At 41.6% G+C, this 20,317-nt stretch overlaps 1 protein-coding gene across 13 annotated transcripts in view; it reads right to left on the reverse strand.

Annotated features, from left to right (window-relative positions):
* Nucleotides 1–20,317, reverse strand: part of EHMT1 (euchromatic histone lysine methyltransferase 1) — a 139,184-nt gene that overhangs the window by 80,616 nt on the left and 38,251 nt on the right. For 2 of the 13 annotated variants that reach the window (XM_079961932.1, XM_079961939.1), the window contains exon 1: nucleotides 18,425–18,563. The exons of 10 other annotated variants lie outside the window; for them this stretch is intronic. Coding sequence is in view for 1 of the 3 variants with exons in the window: in XM_079961936.1 (XP_079818062.1) it covers nucleotides 12,812–12,892 (81 nt within the window). In the remaining 2 variants the exon portion in view is untranslated. Of the gene's footprint in view, nucleotides 1–12,811; nucleotides 12,924–18,424; nucleotides 18,564–20,317 lie in introns of those variants that run through there. One more of the 13 variants, XM_079961936.1, reaches the window with a different exon arrangement.

The raw sequence follows: 20,317 nt of genomic DNA on the forward strand, positions 1-20,317 counted from the left end.
TAAAAAGGGAAGGAATTCTCGAACTTACTTAACACCGCATCTTTGAAGACTCCAGGATATATTCCCCCCCCCCAAAAAAAAACCCTACTTCAAATGTTTTTGGAGGTTGATTTCTAGAAACAGGCAAATGCTTGTTTTATCAGCTTGTTTTTTTACTTTTATATTTTGCCTTTCTTCCATCACAGAACCCAAGAGCTGTGTTCAAAGAAGCACACAGTAAGAAAGAGGGGAGTAGCTGTACAGGAAGAGGAACAGTTCAAGGGTAGAGCATCTGCTTGGCATGCAAAGATTAAATTCCCTGGCGTTTCCCTCTTTGAAACCCCGAAGAGTCACTGCGAGTCAGTGCTGACTATACAGAGCTAGATGGACCAATGGTATGACCCTGTATAACACTATGCTCCTAGTTCTTTTGTGTTAAGGACCATAGCTCACTGGCAGAACAAATACTTTGAATATAGAAGGTCCCAGATTCAGTCACTGGCCTTTACAGGTAGGACTGGGAAAGATTCCCTATTTGAAACCCTGGAGAGTGCCTACCCATGTAATGGGTCTGACTCTGTGTAAGGTAGCTTCTTGCATTCCCAGGTAGACAGTCAACACCACACCTGGCCAGCCCTGCTCTTCCACAAGACATTAAATTCGAAAGCTTGTCACACCAAGGAACCAGCTTTTGCTTTAAAAAAAAAAAAAAAAACAGAACTGGCATCAGCAGAACACCCAAGAGGTCATGCACAAGGGCCCTTGTTGGACACAAGAAGGATAGACAGACAGTAAGAGCTTGGAGTAAAAAGGAAATTTTCCATAGCAGCAGGTCCTAAAATCCTCATCCTCTATAGGACTCCTGGAGGCTCTTGGCTTTTTAACAGAATGTGCTCAAACGGACCAGGAAGCAGGTAACATGGAGACACCTACCCGGATGGTTTAATTTACAGGGTGTGCTGTGTGCTGCACAAGACAACCATGAGGAAATGATCCACTGTGATTCTATGATCTAGACCAGGGTTTCTCAAACCTGGGTCCCCAGCGGTTGTTGGGCTACAATTTCCATCATCATCCCTGACCACTGGTCCTGCTAGCTAGGGAAGATGGGTGATGTAGTCCAACAGCTGAGGACCCAGGTTTGAAAAGCACTAGTCTAGACACAGAGCTGTTTGCCTTCCAACAGGTCAGACTATTGGTCTGTCTAGCCCACAACCATCTCCTTAGAAGTTGTGTTACCATTTGTGCCACCTCCCAACTTTTGGTGTTTTAAGCTGTTTTAAGCATGATGTTAGCTGTTATCTACCTGTCTCCCATAAGCTTCTTCAGGATTCCTCTTTCATGCACTCTCCTCAAATCAATATCCATACACTTAGAAAATGGAAGCTGCAGTGCAGCTGAGGTAAGAAGATTTCAGGCAGCCAGTATACCTGCGCAGGTGCCAGCTTCAGCAAATAGAAGTTTGGCACAAGGAAATGAATAGGGTAGCATGCATTGGGTGAAGACAACCTTGCCACCTCTCTGACATGTGCAGGAAAGTAAAGAAAAACAACTTGAAACATGGGGGGGGGGGGAATACATTTCACAGTGTTTCCAGCTGCTAATATTTACATAGCCTCACTGGATGGTCACTGGACCACTCCATGGTCTTAGGCAAACAGAAGTCTTTTACATCATCTGTTGCCCAATCCTTATAACTGAAGATGTCAGGGACCAAACCTGGAACTTTTTGCTAACAAAACATGGAATCCACCACTGAGTTATATCCCTTGCCCTAACATAGAGTTCTGCAACCTTGGGTTCCAAATATGCTGTTGGGCTGCAACTCCCTGACCCTGACCACTGAGGAAAGGCCACAGCTCAGTAGCAGAACATCCACATTTCAGGCAGAAGGAACAAGGTATCTTCTGCAAGAAAAAAAAAAAGAATTCTCTGCAAGATCTCTTTCGTTCTCCAGTTCAGTACTATTCACATCTCAGAGGGCACCATTATAAGGATAAATGAGGAAAGACAGATCAGTAATCACATTGCTCAATGGAAGGTCAGATCCTGAAGCTGAGGCTCCAATACTTTGGCCACCTCATGAGAAGAGAAGACTCCCTGGAAAAGACCCTGATGTTGGGAAAGATGGAGGGCACAAGGAGAAGGGGACGACAGAGGACAAGATGTTCTCAAAGCTACCAGCATGAGTTTGACCAAACTGCGGGAGGCAGTGGAAGACAGGAGTGCCTGGCGTGCTCTGGCCCATGGGGTCACGAAGAGTCGGACACGACTAAACAACAACAAGAGAGTTGAAGATAAATAGATAAAATGGCTGCACCAAGTTGGGGTTAACAATTCCCATCATGTGTGCAGTGACTCCCAATTCTGAGTCCAGTTTCCTCACCCTCAAGTGTTGCTGCATCAAGTGGTGATGGCAGGTGACTCCCTATGGAGGGGGACAGAGGCAGCAGTGTGCATTTCAGTTGCCTCTACACAAATGCACAGAATATATTAAATAAGCAAGCAAAAACTTGACCTCTTAATACATGGTGGAAAATATGACCGAATAAGCATTACTGAAACTCATGACTGGAACGTAGAAACTGAGGGGTTAAAAGTAGAAACAATCTGCTTAAAAGGAATAGGTCAAGCAGGAAGGGAGAAGTAGAAGAATTATATGTAAATAATGTGTACACTTGTGGAGAAATCCACACTTGGAGTGTGGAAGGCAGATTGAGAGTACCTCGGGTTAAGAACTTAATTCGTTCCGGAGCTCCGTTCTTAACCTGAAACTGTTCTTAACCTGAGGAACCACTTTAGCTAATGGGGCCTCCCGCTGCTGCCGCGTGATTTCTGTTCTCATCCTGAGGTAAAGTTCTTAACCCGAGGTACTATTTCTGGGTTAGCGGAATCTGGAACCTGAAGCGTCTGTAACCTGAAGCGACTGTAACCCGAGGTACCACTGTATATGGGTAAAAACTGTAGGATAGAGAAATAACAGTAACCTTACTGTGAGTGTCTGCTATAGACTTCCAGTTCCAGCATACACAGCTGCATGGAGAAAACCAGGTTGGTCAAAGCTCAGAATCAGCTCAGGCTTGCAAGGGAGGTTAAAAATAATGCCAAAAGGTTTCTTTGGATTTGTAGCTACTTTACATTTCTTTCTTTCTTTCTTTTAATATTTTTTACTGAATTTTGCTTTACATACATACGCAGAAAAATGCCATCCAAAATTCAAACTAAAACTAAGAATAAACAAATACATAAAAATACGTAACAACTAAATATCTTTCCCACCATCAATAACCCATTATTACTATTCTGAATTATCAAACCTAACCACTCTAGTTCTTTGTGCTGACTTCCGTCCACCACCTCAATTTGAGTTATTCTTTTCTTTCCTTAACTGCCTTCTTTAGATGTTTTTCATTTCTTGGTATTAAGTTATTCAATTATTCAATTAATTATAAGTTATTCAATTATAACTGTTTTGTCTTTTGCAAAAGTTAATCAAAGCATAGTAAGGGTTTTGTTTGAGAACAATTTTTTTCTAGGTAATTTTTATAACACTCCCATTCCTTACTGAACTTTTGGGTTGTCCTGTTCCTAATTATTTCTGTCATTTTGGCCAGCTCAATGCATTCAAATAACTTTATTTGACACTCTTCCTTTGTTGGAATCTCTTCGCCTTTCCATTTTCTGGCAATAAGCATTCTTGCCGCTATAGTGGCATATAAAAATATCCTCCTTTTATCGCTTGGGATATCTGATGATAATAAACCCAAGAGAAATGCTTCGGGCTTTTTGACAAAGGTTTGTCTGAACATTTTTTTCAATTCTTCATAAATACTATCCCAAAAGTTTCTAATTTTCTTACATCCCCACCACATATGTAAGTGTTCCTTCTACCTACTTACACCTCCAACATTTATTTGAGTTTATTTTGTACAACTTTGCTAGTTTACTAGGTGTTAAATTCCACCTGTAAAACATCTTCATAACATTTTCTTTTAGTGTGTAGCACGCCATAAATTTTAAATCTCTGGTCCACAATTTTTCCCATGCATCCATCTGTATCGTATGCCCAAAGTCTTTTGCCCATTTAATCATGACTTATTTTACCTCTTCATCCTTTACTTCCGAATCAAATAATAATCTATACATTTTGGATAACACTTTGCTTTTATTTTGTATTAATTCTTTTTCTAGCTTTGAATTTTCTGTTGAATTTTTCTTATCTAATTTAAAGGTTTCATTCAATTGATGATATTGCAGCCAGTCTATCATATAATGCCTAATTTCTTCAAATTTCTTTAACATCAATTGATTTGCCTCCTCTTTCAATAATTCTTTATAGGTTGCCCTTTTTCTTTTAATGCTTTTTTTCTTTACCGAAATGACTTCTAACGGTGAAAGCCACCAGGGAGTTTTCAGTTCCAATAGGCCTTTGTATTTATCCCATACTGTGTATAGTGTTTTCCTTACTATATAGTTTTAAAAAAACCATTCTTTTAACCAGCATAGACATGATGCCTCGTAATAGATCTTCAAATCTGGTAGGACAAAGGCTCCTCTTTCTTTAATGTCTATAAGTAACTTATGTTTTATTCTGGGCTTTTTGCCCTGCCAGATGTAATTTGAAAAGTGTCTCTTCCATTCTTTGAAGCATCCTGCCCTGCCTATCACTGGAATCACCTGAAATAGGAACAACATTTTGGGCAGCACATTCATTTTAATTCTCCCCCAAAATGAGAGATTCAATCTGTTTCATATTAATAATTCTCTTTTCATCTCTTTCCATGTCCTAATGTAATGGTTGTTATATAAATTTATGCTTTCCGCAGTGATCCAGATTCCTAAATATTTAATTTTTTTGACAATTGATAGACCAGGCGACGCCTGAAATTGTAATTTATCTTGAGCCTTCATATTTTTTATCCAAGACCTTAGTTTTATCTATATTCAATTTAAATACTGCTACCTGGCCGAATTCATAGGTCCTTTCTAAGATTTTTGGTAAGCTTTCAAATGGGTCTTCTGTTATTACTAAATCATCTGCATATGCTTTTAATTTAAAGGCTTTCTTTCCTATTCTTATTCCTTTTATCTCTAATCTTCTCTAATTTCTTACCTTCTCTAATTAGCATTGCCAATACTTCCAGGACTACAATAATTAGCAGTGGGGATAACGGACAGCCGTGTCTAGTTCCTTTCTTTATATTGAAGCTGTCAGATATTTCGTTGTTTATGATCAGTTTTGCTTTCTGATTTTGAAAAATGCTTCTACGCTTCTGCTAAAAGTTTCTCCTAATCCCATTAACTTTATGGGTTTTTTTATAAATTTCCATGATATATTGTTGAAAGCTATGGTTTTCCCAGTAGTGATGTATAGAAGTGAGAGTTGGACCATAAAGAAGGGTGATCGCCGAAGAATTTATGCTTTTGAATTATGGTGCTGGAGGAGACTCTTGAGAGTCCCATGGACTGCAAGAAGATCACACCTCTCCATTCTGAAGGAAATCAGCCCTGAGTGCTCACTGGAAGGACAGATCCTGAAGCTGAGGCTCCAATACTTTGCTACCTCTTGAGAAGAGAAGATTCCCTGGAAAAGACCCTGATGTTGGGAAGGATTGAGGGCACAAGGTGAAGGGGATGACAGAGGACGAGATGGTTGAACGAGATGACAGAGGACGAGATGGTTCTTGAAGCTACTAACATGAGTTTGACCAAACTGCAGGAGGCTGTGAAAGACAGGAGTGCCTGGCGTGCTCTGGTCCACGGGGTCACGAAAAGTCGGTCACAACTGAACAACTAAACAACAACAACAATCAACCATGAGCAAGCTATGCCTCAAAAGGTGGCCTACACAAGATTTTCTTGATAATTAAATACCAATGGCCATGTTTACACTTCTGTGGCAGTGATCCATGCTCTTTGCCAAGAAAAGGTGAATTTGAAACTGCTTGGTAGTCATAGGCAGGAGCAAGGCATTACACAGAACCATGTGATCGTGCTTACTACAATTTCTACTAAGTGCCCTCCTGCTTTCTTTAGAGGTTTCACAATCCATTACATACATATATATATATATATATATATACATACATATATATATACATACATATATATATTCAGTGGTACCTCGGGTTAAGAACTTAATTCATTCTGAAGGTCCGTTCTTAACCTGAAACTGTTCTTAACCTGAAGCACCATTTTAGCTAATGGGGCCGCGCCACCAGAGCACGATTTCTGTTCTCATCCTGAAGCAAAATTCTTAACCTGAAGCACTATTTCTGGGTTAGCGGAGTCTGTAACCTGAAGAGTATGTAACCTGAAGCATATGTAACCCAAAGTACCACTGTGTGTGTGTCTCTCTCTCTCTCTCTCTGTGTGTGTGTGTGTGCATGTGTTCACAAGCCCCACATAAGCAGCTGAGAAACTAGATTAGAAACTTTTTAAAAAAAGTTACGAGCATTATTTGTTATACACTGAAATGTATCTTTTCTTCTATACTTGTGCAGCTCACACAATGCTGGCAAAACTAATGGAAAGTAACATAAAGATAACCAATTACACCTTTTAACAGTAAATGCATTATTTCTAATTGTGGTTATTCAACATTCTCCATTCAGTTCTGCAAAAAGAAATAATTTGTCTGTTGGAAAGCATTGAGAATGGACTTTTAAATATGACCAAATCAAATTTTCTACAACAGTCATCAGTAATAAAGCTCATTTCATGAAAAGCATTACAAACATCAAATGCATCTGAAGGTACAGTCCTAGGCCAGGACCAGCAACCAGCTAAGAAAAAAAATCATATTCAAGGACAGTTTACTTATGCTAAAGTTATTTTCCATTCCAATGTGTATTTAACATAGCTCTTTTAAATTCTTCTGGTTGACAATTTTAAAAAACCACGTCTCCCTTGCTGGATGACAAGAGCCTCAAAATTATAAAGATAGGTAGAATTACGGCAATAAAGATGAACGTATTGCCAACAATGTTTTTATTCCAGACAATACCGTTTCTAAGTTGTACAATATGCTTTCAAAAATGGCAAAAAGCTATCCCAAAATTCATCTGGAAAGGGAAGAAACTAAGGATAAAATACAAAATACTTACAGACAATAAAGATAGAAGAGAATTCCGGATTTTAAATGTTATTATGAAGCGTCCTGTGTTACTTGGATCTGGGATTGGATCAAATTAGAGAATACAGATTTGTTAGATCTGGAAGGACATGATAACAGATTTGGATGCCATGTGTATTTATGTGTATTTATGGTATAATAAAGGTATGGTATAATAGAGGGACGCAGGTGGCGCTGTGGGTTAAAAGCCTCAGCGCCTAGGACTTGCCGATCGAAAGGTCGGCGGTTCGAATCCCTGCGGCGGGGTGCGCTCCCGCTGCTCGGTCCCAGCGCCTGCCAACCTAGCAGTTCGAAAGCACCTCTGGGTGCAAGTAGATAAATAGGGACCGCTTACCAGCGGGAAGGTAAACGGCGTTTCCGTGTGCGGCTCTGGCTCGCCAGAGCAGTGATGTCATGCTGGCCACGTGACCCGGAAGTGTCTCCGGACAGCGCTGGCCCCTGGCCTCTTGAGTGAGATGGGCGCACAACCCCAGAGTCTGTCAAGACTGGCCCGTACGGGCAGGGGTACCTTTACCTTTACCTTTAAAGGGAAGGCTCATAAAGCGTTTTACAATCATATAATTAGGAAGTCACTTTTAAAGGTATGGGGAAAATACAAAGACCTATTAGAACAAAAGACTACATGGTGGGTCTCTCCATTAGAAGTAATCTCAATTCAAAAAATAAATATGGAACGAGAATGGCCCACATATAGCTTAAGGAGTTTAGTGATATAAAGGATTATGTTTATGACTGGTTGCAATATCGTAAAATAAATGAGGTTTTTAAAGAAGACAAGAAGAAAGGGTTTAGTTACACCATATCTAGATTCCAAAGATAAATTATAGATGAGAATCCAGAAGCTTTATTTCAGGTCAAGCTAAGATATTGCTAGCACAAAGATGGAAAAGCAATGAAATACCAACTAAAGAACAATGGCAAGGAAAACTGATGGAATATGCTGAAATGGCTAAACTAACGGAAAGACTTCGAGATAAAGACAATAGAGATTTTAAGAAGGAATGGGAACAATTTATGTTTTATATACAGAATCAATGGGAAGAAATGGACTCACTTGCAGGGTTTGATTAAACACTTGCAATTTACAAAATGCAGAAATAGAAATAAGATCTTAAAATGATAGGTGAAGAAGAGTAAGAATTAACCAATAAGCAGGGTGAGATAATATGCCAAAAAAACTAGAAAAGGAAATTGAAGGAAGTCACGGGGGGGGGGCAGAGGATTTATAAAGTATTTTGTTTTTGAAATAATGATTGTGATGATGATAAAATTGTAAAATTTAATAAAAAATTATTTATAAAAGATTATAAAAATAGACTTGCGGATCATATGGACAGATCATGAAACCATTAAACAAGGCAAGAATATAAATGAAGTGTGTGTGGAAATGTTTCCCTCAAAACCATAGATTGGTTTACTGGCTACAGAATGTAATTCAACAGGGACAAATCTCAGGTTCTAGACTTAGGAAGCATACGTGTGCCTAATGTTAAAATGATCTAGGGTCTTAGCACACCACAAACATAACATCAGTCAGCAATGTGATGCAGCAGCAAAAAGAAATGCTATTCTAGGCTACATCAACAGAAGTACATCATGATGTCTGAAATAAAGATGGAGCTATGTAGAGGTATTGGCTGGCTTCAGTTTTTCCTGCATTGTGGTTTTCGCAATGCATGCAAACACACACACACACACACACACACACACACACACACACGTCATGATTCATGATATATTGCCAGGTCAAAAATTACGAAACTGACATCATAATATGGACTTCAAACTGGTTTTGGACTATAAATCAAGATATTGCCCAGCCCTAGTCAAGTTACAAGAAAGTAAATTTCAGCTAAACACCAGGAAGACCTTTCTGAAAGTAAGAGTTGTTTAACAGTGGAAGAGACTCCCACAAGAGGTGGTGGTCTCTCCTTCCTTGGAGGTTTTTAAGCAGTGGTTGGATGGCCAAATGTCATGCATGATATAGTTGAGATTCCTGCTTTGCAGGGGATTGGCCAATGACACTCAGGGTCCCTTCCGATTCCACAATTCGGTGGGGAACTCCAGTGGGGTGAGATCAGGAGAATATGGAGGGTGGGACAACTCAGCAACCTCAGTAACAATTTCACATGGAATATGCAATTCTTCCACCACCATTCCAACTCCACAATTCTTCCACTAAATTTTTCGATCTATAAGACGCACCAGACCCTTTCAGTGCAGATTTCAGTTTTGGATAAAGAAATCCGGTGGGGCCGGGTCAGGAGAATATGGAGGGCGGGATAACTCAGCAACCTCAGTAACAATTTCACGCAGAATATGCAATTCTTCCACCACCATTTGGATGGACAAACGCCAATCCCACATCAATAACTAACAAACTCTGTTGACATTTGCCGCCGTTCTGCTCATCAACTGTCTGGCAGACTGAGGGTCATCTTCGATGGTTTGCCGCCCTTCACAGAAACACTTAAACCACTCATACACTGTCTTTCAAGTTACAGCTTTATCTCCATACACAATTGTGAGTATTTCGTGGGTTTCTGATGCCGAATGTATGTTCAAATATTTCTCGCTGTCCGATTTCTGTGACCATTCACTGAACTTTCCGGTCACACCTTGTGCATAGCTCTCTATGCCTGGGCCTTTCACCTTGAATAGAGATATTATGCCACCTGCCCCAGAGAAGGCAAGCCCCACTGATACCTGGCTTGCTCTTTCTCAAAGCAAAGACACCAGGTCTACATCACACTGTTCCGAACACACAACTATGGGTATTCCTGACACAAAGAAATGTTTTGGGGGTTTTTTTAAACACTTCACATCAGGCAAGTGAAAATCAAACTCCAAGAGACTCAAACCTCCCATTGTGTGTGTGTGTGTGTGTGTGTGTGTGTGTGTGTGTGTGTGTATTAAAGGGTTTGAGGGCAAAACTGGCCATCCCAGTGAGAAACAACATGCTTAAGTAATAGTTTATAACTTCCTGTTAACCGACCCCTTCCCAGCCCTCTCCCACACTCCCCCCAAAAAATGTACATTAAATGAGGCAGGAAAACGTAAAATTGCAATCATTTACAAAATTTCAGCACAACCGTTCTAAAACTGGTACTTTTTCACTCAACCATAAATACCATTCTACTGAGCAGCAGCAACAACAACAAAAGTCCAGCAGGTAATTTTACTACGATATTCTCCAGACACTCCATCCTCTTTAACCCCAAAACCCAAGCCCCAGGCACCATTAAAATATCCTGCACCGATTTGGAAGAGGCAGCATTCTGCTCTGCTGTTTCACTTCTTGAGTAGGGGAACGGACAGTACAAAAATACAGTAACTAAATCCAGCCATGATCATCTTTTAAATCTTGCGTCCAAGATTCCCTCCTTTTAGCAGCTGGCAGTATTCCTGCAAGAGGAAGGAATCTACTACTGAAGGCACAAGGAAAGGGTTGAAGTGACAAGATACTGTACCTGTCAACACAGCAAAAGTCTTCTTATTTTGAGGAAGACTCAACCAGATCCTCATTCAGTTGCTGCTCATGTGATTAAAGCTCCCTCTAAAGTGAGCATGCTCGGTGGAGAACTATTTCACCCTTCAAAGCTCCAGCCATTTCAAAGAGAAACTCGCAGGCTTCTCGGTAGCTGCTGGTATTTCAGGCAGCACAGATACAAGGACACTGCCCTTCTCTCTAGATATGATATGCGGTTAACCGAGATAATCGGCACACGTTCTAACACTTTGCCAAACTCGAGGCAGATTACACTCGCCTAGAAGGAAAGTACAGTGAAAAGGTTTTATGGAGAAGCTCTTTATGCCAGTGGCCCAACTGCAACAGGCAAAATGGTGGAGGAGCTTGGAATTTAAGATTCCCAACATGAGTATAAATGCAAAAAAAGGTGTTTGCAAACTCCAGCTTGAAGTGTATTTTAACTGCATCAAGTTATATGGCTGCAGTTGTTCTCAGTTTGAATTTTTTTGTTTCAATCACCAACAGGTTCAAAAACATATACTTCTTTTTAAAGGGGGGTTAATGAGGACACACGAGAAGAACTCGATATAAATGTAAACAGCTACAGAATGCTTCAGCAACTCGCACAATTCAACCAAACAAACTGGATGGAAATTCGGAATAAATACAGCTTCTAAATCGCAAGCAGTTCTCCCACCTTTTTCACTGTTAAAGCTCGTATCATTGCAATCCTTCATGACAGTCAAAGCATATATACATATATACATAAAAATACACACACCCCACCAAAGAAAAAGCTCCACTAAGGCTAAGGACGAGCACAAATGAGAAAAGAAAAGTCAACATGTATTTGCAGTGGTGATAAAGATTTAGCTTTTCTCCAAATACCAGAAAGAGGAGATGGGAAGGACAAAGCTGAGATATGCTGTGGGGCTATGATTTTATTTTTTTAAAAAAATGGAACAGGCGGAATCTATCAATTTTGGGGCTCTCTTGGCAATAGAAAGGTGCACAACTATTCTTTATCAAGAAGCCCTTAAAACCTTGTGACCAGTTTACCTGAGCAATTGCCTTACCACAGATATGCCCAACCATATCAACCGCATCAATCTGTGGAACTGGAACTACAGTTAAACAATCAATCCCTCTTCGCAGAGAACTTTGGGCATTGTATGTGGGGGGGGTTAGGGGGTGTCATCTAATAACTCTCAGCATCCTGAACAAACTACAGTCCCTAGGATTCTTTGGGGGAACCCAGTGACAGGCATGTTACCTCTTTAAGTGTATAGTGTTACCTCAGGTTAGGTACTTAATTCGTTCCGGAGGTCTGTACTCAACCTGAAACTGTTCTTAACCTGAAGCACCACTTCAGCCAATGGGGCCTCCTACTGCTGCCACGCCGCTGGAGCACAATTTCTGTTCTTATCCTGAAGCAAAGTTCTTAACCTGAGGTACTAATTCTGGGTTAGCGGAGTCTGTAACCTGAAGCGTATGTAACCCGAGGTACCACTGTACAGTGCAAATGAGACCTCCTCAGGAAGGACAATACTGAGCTAGTAAACAATAATATTTATTATTTTTATAAATAATCGATCATCCTCATCAGTCACCATTACTAGGAATCAAAAAATGTTAAAAATAAAGAAATACTGCTGTATTATGGAGTAATCTTTTTAAATAGAGGAATTCCTCATTGGCAAAGAAGGTGCACTCTGTACATGCTTATGCCCTTTATGTCTGAGACTCGTTAATTAATTTTTCCACACTAAACTTTTTTCCCACCCAAAGCCCTTTTTAACCTCTTATTGATTCCCTGCCCAGGCCCGTCATATCTTGGTCTATGTTATAATAGCCCAATTCTAAGCAAGATGCAAGTTGCAAGCAATTCAACAGGTCTCCCTTCCTTACTGAAAGAGTCCCATAACACCTTAAAGACCCAACACTTTTTTATTTCGGCACCAGCTTTGGTGAACTAGAGCCCACTTTGCCAGGTGCATGATTCCCTGCTTTGGGTGTTGAAAGCATGGTCAATTCACAAAGTCGAAATGCAGAGCTTTTGCTCCAGAGCAGCCCTGGAAAGATTAAGAAGTGTTGCTAGCTCCAGGCCCTGCCATTCAGTGGCTACTGCCCTAAACCCAAAGCTTTAATGTGCACTGTTGACAGGAGAGGGGTTAAAAAAAACAACACCACCAACCCTCATTCAGTGGAGCACTGCAAGCATGACTTACTACAATGATCTGTTGCAATACCCAGAAGTGAAGCTCATCACCAGTCTTTACATTCAGCTCTAGCTGTGTCTTCCTGAACATGCCCCAAATGTTCCTGCGTTCATTGTCCGACGCCCGGGACAAAGGCTGTTTGTAGCAGAAGAGGAATACATGAGCAAACAGACATAGCTAAGGCCACACAGGGCAGGGCTCCCTCTACAGGCCTTTTGCACCAAAGTGAGACTGCCAAGGAAGGAGAACCATTTCCCTTCCAACGTTCCTTGCTGCTGAAACAGCAGCCATTTCATAGGCACAAACTATGCTCTTAAAACAAAGGTCACCACGACCTCTCACACACAAGGAGGTGGCAGGGTGGTGGGAGACTACTGGCATTTTAGGAAAAAAAAGATTGAGTAGGTTTTAACTATTCAATCTGCTTTGTGACTTTGTGAATTCATTCTTGCCCTCCTCCTCCCAGAGAGAGAAAAACAACTCTTCCCCTTCAAGAGGGATGAAATTAGTTTGGATATACTGGCTAAACAATGATTAGTGTTAAGCAAGCTGGCCTTAGAAACTAGTCACTAAGATATCCCCTAGGTCAGGCATAGGCAAACTCGGCCCTCCAGATGTTTTTGGACTACAACTCCCATCATCCCTGACCACTGGTCCTGTTAGCTAGGGATGATGGGAGTTGTAGTCCCAAAACATCTGGAGGGCCGAGTTTGCCTACGCCTGCCTTAGGTTCTGTTCTGACTTGAAGACAGCCTATTTTAGAAGCCTCTAGAGCAGAGCTTCCCAAACCTTTCAAGTTGGTGACACACTTTTTAGACATGCATTATTTCACTACACAGTAATTCCATTTTACTAGCAAACCAGAGGTTAAACTAACCCCTTTCCAGCCCATGGAGGAGCACAGGGAGCGTTCAAGTGACATACCTACACACTGCAGCCAACACACTAATGTGTTGCAACACACAGTTTGGAAAGCTCTGTTCTAGAACCTCAACACCTCCAAAATAGGCTTCCAGGTAAGAATGGGGCCTAATGGAGCCTCAAATGCGTGACAATTTTATTAGTCTTTGAAGTGCCACAAGATTCTTTGGCTACACAAACGCCAAAAATTTAAAGCTCATCTTCCCATCCCACCCACCAAACAACCCTGGGAAGAGTGATTTGCTAGATTGCTGAGGAATGGAGCTCTGTGAGGGGTGACAACAAGTTTCCAGGATTCTTTGGGGCCGTGTGATTTAAATATACGGGTGTATATGCAACCTAAGTTGCTTTTGCTGCAACCAAAGAAACAGGGCAACCTTCCTGGAAGTTGCTACTATCAAGGGAAAGTTTCAGTTCAAGAAAAGCAGTTATACCTCGGGTTACAGACGCTTCACGTTAGCGACTCTGCTAACCCAGAAATAGTACCTCGGGTTAAGAACTTTGCTTCAGGATGAGAACAGAAATCGTGCTCCAAAAGCACGGTGGCAGCAGGAGGCCCCATTAGCTAAAGTGGTACTTCAGGTTAAGAACAGTTTCAGGTTAAGAACGGACCTCCAGAACAAATTACAGTAAGTTCTTAACCCGAGGTACCACTGTACAGCTTCTTTTCACAATGTGTTCTGCGAGCGGCCATACAGGTATCAATAAATTCTTTCTTTCTTTCTTTTACTTTCTCTTTCTTCCTTTCAGGATCTCCCATTTTCAGAAAGAAAGGAAAAAACAAGAACATTCCTTTCCAAAAAGGACACATTCTTCCTTACGGGCTTTTGGTTAATTACATCATAATAATACGTAATTTTCAGAGATTCCTTCCTGGCAGGTATAAAAGGGGAAAGGTCCCAAATCCAGCCTTCTGCACACACCCTGCACAAACCTCCCAGTTCCCTCTTGACCTTATCTCTTCCAAGACCTGGTGTCACTTTTGAAAGTCTTAACTGAAATTATAATGCAGCACAACATGCATAAAGAGACTGCAACAAACAAAGGACTCCCAAGGGGAGAAAAAATTATTTTTCCTGCATCTTTTATTTTTCCCATTAAATTAAAGCTACTCAGCCCGTGCCACAGAAACCTCATTTTCCTCTGTATACTCCGGGGGAGGGGGGGTGTAGATGGCCATCCCTGCAAAAAAAAACCTGAGTGCCATTGTTTACTACCATTGAAATAACTCTCAGGAGGAGATTGTTATTCTAAACCTACAAGGCTCCACAAACGGTTTTGAAAGGTAAGTGTCATAGCTGTCTGAAACCCTAAAGATGTGGGGTCTCCTGTCTGAAACCCTACAGCCAATGCCAGTAATTATGGACAATACTGAGCTACTGTAGATGGACCAGTGGTCTGACTTAGTTTAAGACAGCTTTCCTACATTCCTATTCAGCATCTGAGACTGAGGAACCAAACTTCTGCCCATTCTAAGGCCACCCATTTTTACAGGTGAAGTCAAAGCTTGGCAAGACCTGCATTGGTTAATTCTTCAATCCACCAGAAATGTAAATGTTGGGAGGGCAAAGGAAGATGGGGAAGTTATCAGGGTCACTGCTAAGAAAACCTATGTCCTATTCATTTCAGCAGTTTTAAGCAACGCTTTGCTTTGTACACGCCATGCATTTAAAAGTACATTTAAAGCACATGGCTTCCTCGAAAGAATATTGGGAATTGCTGTTTACCCCTGCCCCAGAGCTACAATTCCCAGCATCCTTAACAACCTACAGTTCACAGGATTCTTTGGGAAGAAGTAATGTGCTTTAAATGAATGGTGTGCACACAATACAATGGACTGCACTCTTAAAACATTCATAATAAATATCTGCTGGTGTACAATGCTCTTGTTCTGATCTGACAATGCAAGTTGAGAATCGTCAACTCAATGAAACCTAGTCAGGTCACTATATAACTGCTATACTATATCTGAAAAACAAACTATAGGCAAGGCTCAACGTGCAAAACCTGTGAACTTCAGCAACCAACAACACATTAAATACAGTACTTTATAATGGTCATCTCTTGTCTTCATTAAGCCCCACTGCATGTTGTAGCAGCAGCAGATGCATAAACCAGAAATTGCTTGAGTGAAAAGGAATATCTGAATCACACACACTCTTTGTTAACTTCCAAGAATGTGCTTCAAGAATACTGCTTTAAATCAATGGGACTGCATTCAGCCAAAGGAATTCGTTTCTCTACTACCTAAGGAGGAGGAGACAGATGGAAATAATCAGAGGTGTTGTACAGTGAGATAAAGGCATAGCCATGTTGGATGTGATCTTAACTCTGACAGTGAAAGAGGCAGACAAAATGGCTTCCTCCATGCTGCTTTTTACAAAAAAACACTGCAGATAACACGAGCAACAGCTCTGCTTCCAATTCTCTTGGGCTCTAAGGTGTCTCCCCCGCCCCACATCACTTCCCTTCCTATCTCAACCACTTAAATTTTGTACGCTCTTGTGCTCTTTGCAGAAAACCCTGATTTGTTGGTTCTGTCCTAGCAATCCACCCCCTTAAAAAAAAACTTCTCAATTGCTGACACTTGTAATGCCTGCAGTTGGCTTGAGTGGCGTTGATTCTGTTAGTCAACCAAGCAATGGATTCTGCCAGGCAAAAGGTGAGGCCTCTACTCCACATATAATGAGCAGAAAAACACCCATGGGTGGGGACTGCAACTCACCCTTGCAATTTCCAAAAATAAAAGTGATGAAGTAATTGCAAGGAGGTAGTGTGAACCAGTGAAAGTCTAGTTCACTTTTTTTTTCATGCGAAAGCAACAGCAAAAATGGTTTCATAAGATTTTAACATCGAGCATCTTGTAAAGTCCTCTCTCCGTGAAGGCAAATGTACAGGAAAACGTGGGCGGAAACTATTTTGAAGGCAAAGTAATAAAAAGCCAATGACCTGAGTAAAGAATAGATCTTTGTACACAAGCAAAGTCTCGCCTCCTGCATTGACTTCAGATCTAGTTTCTGTTCACAGACCCTCGTGCTTAGCCTTATTTTCACAGCTCAAAATACATTTATGAATGACTGTGCGTGCCGTTTCCTGACTTACAACAATTATCAGTGTAAGGGAGTGTCACCTCGTACATAGCTAGAGACTTTGAGACTTTAAATCTATATCACTGCCCCACATAGATTAATCCAGGTAACTCTACTGATTGGCCTAACATGAAAGACTTAACCACACAAGGCAGTTGTGTCATGCTGGCTGGGGCTGATGACAGCTGTTGTCCACAGACACCTGCAGGGCACCACAATGGCGAAGGATGGTCTGAGCCCTAGGGATGGCCCAGGGCTGCCAACTTTTCCAGACAGCTCTTGGGACTCTTTTACCATTTATATAAGAGAGAGTAAATTAGGTCAATTATATCCCAAACTCTTCCCAGCCAAGTCTGCAAAACTGCTCTTCCATTCCAGATTCAGCTGGTGAACGTTTTGCCTGTGAAAGTTGAAATAAAGCCTGTTTCTGGCAGAGCTACTGCAAGAGAAACCTCTTTGAACCATGACGTCTGACTTAGGTTAGGTAGGCGCTGTCTAGAAGCTGAAAGATTTTCATGTCTTGTCCTTTTCAAATCCCCTGCTGCGCTTGCATTTGCGAATGCACGGCAAATTGGCAAGCTTTGCTGATCTACACACAAGCAACATTTCCAAGCAGCAGGCGCAATCTTGGGAATCAAACACAAAACAGCATATAAACCACTAACCCCAGTTAAGGCCCTTTTTTTTTTTCGGTGAAGAGGGTTTTTGTTTTGTTTTTTCACTGCCTGGAAGGTTGATTGCTTGGGAAGCCACACAGGACCTGTGTCAATCTTTGCTAATCCAAAACCCTAAGCCAAAATCAAAATAATCCAAAAGAACAACTGTGGAGCAACAAGCCTAGAGTTATGGACCTCTCTTTTTTAGGATACCACCTTCCTTTCCAGTCTAGTGCAACAGCAGAAACCCAGCCATGACAGAAACCACCTTTTGGCAAAGCCTTGGAGTGACAAAGCTGTTCTTTCCCCTTGAACTGGCATGCCAATCAGAGCGAAACAATGCATCAAACCAAGGCCACATGCACCACACACAAATATACCATCCCATGTCTCTGCAATGCTTTTGTTCACCTGCCTGCATGCTTTGCCATGGTATAATGTTATTGACCAGATCATGAAAAGCAAAACAAATGCTAAAATAAATAAATAAGCCAGTGAATCGTATAAATCATCTGCAGAAGAAAAGAAGATTATTGCAATGGCATTCCGTAGCTTCACGACAGTCAGCAGATTTTGGTGTGAAACTTAAATTGCTTTCGTGCCTTTGACCACGAAGGCTTCCCATGTGAGATGTAGAGGCCCAGCTCAGAAACACATCATAAGCCATCTCTGCCAGTTCTTTCCCTCTCCTGGTTACCAGCCCACGCTCCAAAACACTGGAAAAGCAGGTCCTTGCTCTGTGCTGGTTGAACAGGCCAGCCAAACTACATATATTTATGTTCAAGTCCTCCACACACACATATATCAGCAGGAAGCAGTCTGAAGCCATCTCGTGTCAACTGCTTGGCTGTGCTGCTTTCAAAACCGATTCCAGCTTCTTCAAAAGAAGCAATTAGAGCCCCATAGTCAGCTGAAGCCCCCTTGGCAAGAGAATGAAGCTGCCAGATAACCCCTACCTCTGGTTCTGTCTGGAGAAAGCTGCGAAATCTCCTTCCAGGCCTCTAATTCCTTCGTTCACAATTCCATCTCCCTCTATGGGTGCAGTTTCCACAACAGAGCATGCTCAGTAGAAGCTGATCTTCAGCCATTTCAGAGCTTTAATGAAACGCAAGCAGAAGGAAGTGCCATTAAGCTCAGAAAGACTCAGGGATTCAGCCAACCTAGCCTTGTTACATCCACAGCCCCTATCAAGGTGAGTTGTTCAGGCATATAAAAATGCAGGATTCAGCTCCCTACTTGTGACAGGCAGAAGGCAACAAAAAGCAGCCATGCATCTCCAGCAGAATGAGTGCAAGAACTTGTGTTCAAAAGAATGCACATCCATTAGAAGAAAACGTTTGAAACCCTAGGCCACAAGTTTCATCAGATGCCATTAAAGAATGTTCCAACTGATAAAAGCATTTCAAAATGCAGATTGTGAGAGAGGTTCCCGTGTTAACCCTAAACATGGAATCTTTCACACGATGCCTAGAAACCCATCCCAAGCCAATTCATGTTCATATTTAGAGGGACACACACGTGCAATGTACAGAAGCACAAAAAGAACTACTAAATAAAGATCCAGCCTATGATTTGTTAATTGAGCTATTGCTAGCAACCATCTTTATAACCGAGGAGGGGATTTCACAATACAATTACTCCTTCATTTCTAATTCGTATTCCACATGCCTTCTCAGAATGCCCAAAAGCAAATCAAGGAACCCGAGCGTCAAAAGATAATGTACATGCGCGCGCACACAAAACAATTCCCACAGTAAAATGCTAGACATCTTTCCAGTTTACATGAGTAGCTGTTTAGAATCAATGGCGCTACTCACATGAGCAAAGAAGGAAACCACAGGAGAATTAAGAATCAAACCGTTTTACTGTGATCAATTCTCTAAAATGCAACTTGCCCCACTGCTCCCTTTGCCTCTTCCAAGTTCTACTGGGCAATCAGAAATATCCATCCAATACTTGTTTATGTTCTGCCCTTTTCTGTCTACTACTCGTTTCTCCTATTAGGTAACAAAACATTTCAGGTGCTGGTGGGGAAGATCGTCAGTATGCAATGCAAAGACACACTAGGGCAGGCTTCTCAACCTCAGCCCTCCAGATGTTTTGAGACTACAATTCCCATCATCCCTGACCACTGGTCCTGCTAGCTAGGGATCATGGGAGTTGTAGTCCCAAAACATCTGGAGGCCCGAGGTTGAGGAGCCTGCACTAGGGGATACAGGCAACTCCCGTTTGCACAGGGGTTTCATTCAGCAGGGTGCACATAAACCCCATCCCACCCCCTTCCAGGGCCAAAAACAATGCACATTGGTGGTGATGCGCATGCCAGAAGCACACAAGCAGGGAGTTAGTAACACTATGGAAATATTTCTGTACTCAATCTAAATCATGGGTAGGCAAACTAAGGCTCGAGGGCTGGTTCTGGCCAAATCGCCTTCTAAATCCGGCCCGCAGATGGTCTGGGAATCAGCATGTTTTTACATAAGTAGAATGTGTCCTTTTATTTAAAATACATCTCTGGGTTATTTGTGGGGCCTGCCTGGTGTTTTTACATGAGTAGGATGTGTCCTTTTATTTAAAATGCATCTCTGGGTTATTTGTGGGGCATAGGATTCGTTGTTCTTCTTTTTCAAAATATAGTCCGGCCCCCCACAAAGTCTGAGGGACAGTGGACTGGCCCCCTGCTGAAAAAGTTTGCTGACCCCTGAACTAGATGCTTAAAATTGAAGCACATGTGTCAAGACTGGGCTGAGCACCTTGGGCCCTGCTTCCTCTTCATTTCAAGCCAGGGCAACCATTGCCCAATTTTCATTTCGTTTTCTAAAGGCAAAACTAACCAAAAGAGCAAAATT

Source organism: Podarcis cretensis (genome assembly GCF_951804945.1).
Source record: "Podarcis cretensis genome assembly, chromosome: Z".
Lineage (NCBI taxonomy): Eukaryota > Metazoa > Chordata > Lepidosauria > Squamata > Lacertidae > Podarcis > Podarcis cretensis.